The 5,635-nt window shown below is 40.2% G+C and overlaps 1 protein-coding gene across 1 annotated transcript; it reads right to left on the bottom strand.

Annotated features, from left to right (window-relative positions):
- Positions 1-3,237: 3,237 nt before the first annotated feature.
- On the bottom strand, positions 3,238-4,290 carry LOC121467234. The gene is made up of 2 exons (XM_041708555.1): positions 4,071-4,290; positions 3,238-4,013 (listed from the first exon to the last, which is right to left on the bottom strand). The coding sequence occupies exons 1-2, from the start codon at positions 4,288-4,290 to the stop codon at positions 3,238-3,240; spliced, it is 996 nt and encodes a 331-aa protein (XP_041564489.1).
- Positions 4,291-5,635: the final 1,345 nt, after the last annotated feature.

Below are 5,635 nucleotides of genomic sequence, written 5' to 3'. Positions count from 1 at the left end.
TGCACGGTTCATTTCCCTGAGAAGCCTGCTGAGATTTTCTGAATAAATTAACTACGAACCATGTGAACTGTTGGTGAAAATTCATCGCCATTTAGAAGCGAAACGTGAAATATATCTCATGAAGCCTTTTGTTGTTAATTTAAATTTTTATATCTAATAAGTCTTAAGTAATTGAATCGAATTCATATACTTGGCTATTTTTTTAAAAGGATCTCATGAAGTTCTTGTCATTAATTTCAGTTTTCATATTTACAAATAATCTTAAGTAAAACCTTTACTTATGTTAATTTTTTTTTGGATCTAGTTGTGTCTTACTGCGTTTCACCAACTCTTGCTGGATTTAATGTATCCCCAGAATTAAAAAAAAATAAAAAGAAAAATGAAATGAAATGAAATGAAGAATTAAATTAAAACTAAAGCACAACTTCAATGCAAGAATCGAAGGGGATAATCAATGCAACTTTTTAGGCAGCGTGTTGAAATTTGCGTGTTCAAATATGCAAAGTCACATGGATAATTATGCACGCATAAATATATATGTCCTTAAATGTATGTGTATAAAAAGTAGACGCACATTCCAATGTGCTCCTTCTTTCTCGCCTGTTCGTTGTTCTCATGCTCTCTCAATATTCTCGTTCACTTCTTTTACGGCATCGAGAGCGTACGGTTCATAAAATCTAAGTGTGCATTATTATATGTTCATTGCGGCTTGTCTGGTTAATACTAAATTGTATTACTTATTTATTAATAAAAAACCATACTAACATATAAGACTGATGCGCGCTGCCGGCTTGACTAACAGCGCCAACTGCGCAGAATAGAACTAAGTGAAGCCAAAAATATAGGGCAGTCTGTCAAGAGATGACGGCGGAGAATTTGATGAGTATCACCTCAATTTTTAGATCGTTCCTATGACAACCATGAGTCGTTTTCCGATTTCAATAAAATTAAGAGAGTAAATCTGAATTATTAAACCATTACTATGTTAAAAAAAAGATTGAAAATTAGAGAAGTTAAATTTTTTATTTCATACAATTTTTTGAATATTTTGATTGTTCCCATGGAAGACTTTTGATATAGTCGTCTGAATAAACCATAAAACCATAAGTACCATATATCGAAGAACTAAAAAAAATTTAAAAACAGCAAACATTTTTTTTGTGTTTTCCTATGGTATAGGATATAGAAGACCAATCTCTCGTTTCGACTTTTATAAAACCTGCATAGAAATACAACTCTTAACAAAGTTTAAGCATATACCATTTAAACTGAGAGACTAGTTTGCGAAGAAGCGGACAAATAGAAAAATAATTTATAAGTAGAAAAATTACAACTTTTTTGTTATTTATTTATTTATAATTTCCAAGTGTTCCTTTGGTGGCAAATTATATAGTATTACGATTTAAATAAAACTTAAGCCGCACTTATGAAATAACAAATTATTACTATATCTCGAAGAACAAAAAAAATTAAAAAACTGTTCGATCAGATGCCGATCTAGTAAATATTCGCCGGCGCATCTCAAAGTTAAAGCTGTATATGAAAGTGTGCGCGATCTGTAATTCTTTAGAGTTTTCAAGAGAGTGGGAAAAGGACAAAGCCATGTTGCACAACACTATGAGTAGTGCTGTAACACACGTAAGCTTAAGCTGATTGTTACAATAATGTTACATTAGCTCTATTCCAACATACTCCCCCCCAAAGTGAAGCTATTTTATGTACTCTCCTGCGCAGAGGACCTTCGACCGCTTGGTTGTTTCGCCCAAAGATGACTCCAGTAACCCTTGCAAGGTTCCAGCGTTGCGGATGTAGTCCCTTGGCCACATACGCCAAAGCTGCTGCTTAATGAATTTTACACGTTGCCATCTTGAAATGTAGCTCAACTTGGAATCGTCGTTGTCATCTGCTGAATTGTGAATAGGTTCGTCTGGCGCAGACAGTAAAGCAGTGCTGCCACTTCAGCAAACAAGGTGCTATTTCTGGAAAATTTAAAAAAAGTTGCAACTTTTATTTCTTTTTAAATGCTATTAGCCACAAATCTAGCAATTTTTAATATTTCCTTAGAAATTTTAGCAACTTAGTTAACATACGAGCAATTTTTTTACTTTTCGTTATCATTTTTGCCTTTTTTTTATACCTTGTTTGATATTAATTGCACAAATTACGATTAATAATGGTTCACAACTCAGTGATTCGATTATATGCACAATTTGAGGAGTTTGATTACTATTTTGCTGTGTTGTGTGTGGTGATGAATTAAAACGTTTAATTCCCGAGTTTGAGTGGACTGTATTACTTTTATTTAAACCAGACGGTTTCTGCGTGTCCGACATGTTCGGCTGTAGTCTTATCACTAAAAATTCTCAAGAGTATGGCGCAGCACAAATGGTATATGACACTAAAAAATTCCAAACTTAAGTTAAATACAAATATATGAATTCAAAATAACGGCTGCAAAGCGTTTATCAACATCCCGGGCCCCCCTGAAACACGGTTTCAGAATTAGGCAATACTGCTAGCTTGGTGATAGGTCTAGTCATCTCTCCGGTGGATGTCTTAAGTTTCACGGCGCGTACAAATCCATCTGGTCCAGAATGAGCTTCTAACACACGGGCTAGTTGCCAAGCTCCTGGTGGAAGATTTGAGTCCTTTACAAGCATGACGTTGTCCACTGAAATGTTGCGTTCCTTGCTGTTCCACTTGTGACGTTGCTGTAGCGATGTTAAGTATTCCTGGTGCCAGCGTTTCCAAAATCCTTGATACATGGATTGCAAATGTTGCCAATAGTGCAAGCGATTGATTGGCAAATGAGTTAGATCACCCTCTGGAAAAGTTGTAAATGGGCGTCCAATAAGAAAGAGGGCTGGCGACAAGTATGTGAGGTCAGTGTCAGGTGTATAGCACAACGGGCGCTTATCAGGGCGATTAGAGTTTGCATTTGCTCAAAAGTCAAGATCGTCTTTTCACGACGAGTCGAAGGTGCAATTACACAGAACGTACCGCTGACTCCCATTTTCCGCCCCAGTGTGACGAGTGTGGAGGTATGAAGTTCCATTTTATGGCATTGGTGGCCAAAGTTTGCGCTACTGTATTACGATGCACCTGTAAAGATAAAAGTTGCTGCATTTCATCTAAAGCCCGCTTGGCACCATCAAAATTCGTCCCGTTGTCGCCACGCAGAGACATGAATCGACGAAGACATGCTATGAAGGTGTCTGTGCTGAGATCGGTGGCCAGTTACAAGTGAATGGCTGATGTTACGAGGCAGACAAACAGACATATGTAGCCCTTAGTTTTCCGTGGATTTCGCCCTCTTCTTTCCTTGAGAATAAATGGTCCAGCGTAATCGCAGCCTGAGTGCTGGAAGGGAAGTGCCTCTGTAATGCGAATCCCCGGTAGATCGGCCATGAATTGTTGTGCTGTTTGATTTCGTTGGCGAAAACATTTGATGCAATTGTGCACCAGATTCCTTATGAGGTTGCGTGCGCCAAAGACCCAATATTTTTGGCGGATAATGACAACAAGTGCTGAAACTCCAGGGTACAGATTTGACGCATTTTCGTTTTCCAAAATCATCCTTGCAATGCTGTGCGATTTGGGAAGCAAAATTGGGTGTTTGACATCAGCTGGTAATTGTGAATTATCCAGTCGTCCAACGACTCCAAGAAGGCCATCCTTGTTAATGATCGGTGAAAGCTTGATGAGCTGGGAGCGACTCTGAAGTGGCTTGTTCTCCATCAGTAGATTGTAGTCGTTCTTGAAGCGTTTTTGAGCCTCTTGAAGGCAAAGAATGCGAGCAGCCTGCATCTCCTCAAAGGTGAGCCCCTTGCAATTTGTCAGCGTGCCTGACTTAATAGCCTTGATCCTTTGGATGAAGCGTAGGGAGTAAGCTACAATGCGAACCATTTTAGTCCAGGATGAGACCCGCTGAGACAGTGCTTTGATCGGTGACAATAAGATGACCTCCGGAGTAGTCAGTGCGGTGGTCTTCCCCTCTTCTTTACCATGGTTTTCTGAAATAGAAGAACAGAACTTTTGTCAGTCGTTGTAGATGAGGAGCCTGTAGTCACGATCGAAGTAATGACCCATCCAAATATGGTCGAACAGCTTTTTACCAGTGAACACGGTCCAAACGCAATCGCTGCCCAAGAGATTATCTACTGGCGCCAACGATTGGTAGTCAGAATCTGCAAGCTCCAAGCCATTGAACGCCTTAAGTGCTGAGGCGTTGATATTGTGTGTTGCCAACGTGGAGGTAATTTTGCTGAGTACGTGGGCACGTTCCTTCATTGTGTGTTCTGATATTCTTGACTAAATATCCAGTGCGCTGCAGCCTCTAGTTGTCTCAGCCTTGATCGAAGAAATTCCCGACACCAAAATTCGTGATGGCAAGCGCGTATGTATGACAGTTCCGAGCCACTGTCCAAAAGCACCCGTCAGGAAGTATGTGATCCTTTGGCGATGCGAACGAGTACTAGAGCTGTGGGCAATGCGCTTTTCCGTAACCCTTGTGGCTGTGTAGTAGTAGCTGATCCGTTGTACGAATATTCAGCGCATAGAGTGTCTTGTACACGAGCAATGTTGCTGATGGTCACCGTTGTAACCTCTGGAGAGCCGAGGTCGCGCTGCTCCTCATCCCTTGAATGTGTTTTGGTTACAGCGGCGTGTGCAGTAGAATCTTCTACGTGTATTAGAGAGTGGTGACGATTGTGACAAGTTCTGCATGTGAATTCGGATTCACACCTGCGTGACACATGCCCGAACTCCAAGTAATTAAAGCACAAGGATTTAGCTTTAACAAAAGTGCGTTTTGCTCGACTGATAAGTCCATAAACTTAGGGCAGATAAAGATCTTGTGCTCCTTGGAGTTACATTTAACACAAGCACCTTCCCCCGTTGATACCAAGGCGTGTGACGATCGCTTGGCTTGTTCGCAAGCCCGTTTTAGCGAGTGAAATAAGGTGTTTGCTTGCAAGTACTTGTCGATGGCTGGATCGACATACCCCTTCTCCTCGTCGAAAAGGGCCATTTTGTGGCTGAGTGTCTCAAATTCCTTCCAAACGGTATTGAGCCAATCCAATGACACTGTAATTTCGTTCAGTTCCCAGGGTGATCCAGCACGTGGATCTTGTGACGCCGTTAGCGAACGCGTGATGCCTTCAGTAGTTTTAATTGATCCATGTTAATCAATTAGTTTATTTGGCGAAAAGGACCAAAGATATGGTGATGAATTGAAACGTTTAATTCCCGAGTTTGATTGGACTGTATTATTTTTATTTCTGCGTGTCCGACATGCTTGGCTGTAGTCTTATCACTAAAAATTCACAGCAGCACAAATGGTATATGACACTAAAAAATACCAAAACTTAAGTTAATACAAATATATGAATTCAAAATAATGGCTGCAAAGCGTTCATCAACAGTGTGCTTGGGTTAAGAACCCGAAAGGTAATGCAATATCAGTACTTCAAGCAATGGATTCGCAAGGACTGCACTGATACATACATACTGTGCGCATTGTAATCCTGCAGTAAGTGCAAAACTTTTTGATATTCGCCCCCATTCGTCGGCTGCGATGGGCGCATTTACACAAAATAAAATAAGTTGCCTTTCGTTGGGAAGTCAACAAAACGGT

Source organism: Drosophila elegans, unplaced genomic scaffold (assembly GCF_018152505.1).
Source record: "Drosophila elegans isolate 14027-0461.03 unplaced genomic scaffold, ASM1815250v1 contig_271, whole genome shotgun sequence".
Classification (NCBI taxonomy): domain Eukaryota; kingdom Metazoa; phylum Arthropoda; class Insecta; order Diptera; family Drosophilidae; genus Drosophila; species Drosophila elegans.
This window is presented reverse-complemented; position numbering and strand designations above follow the sequence as displayed.

What these genes read in the sequence shown, in the direction of transcription:
- LOC121467234 (XM_041708555.1), bottom strand. Translation starts at nt 4,290, where the DNA reads ATGAAGGAACGTGCCCACGTACTCAGCAAAATTACCTCCACGTTGGCA. An exon ending in GATGGGTCATTACTTCGATC is followed by an intron (nt 4,014 to 4,070) that starts GTGACTACAGGC and finishes CTTCTATTTCAG; the next exon opens with AAAACCATGGTAAAGAAGAG.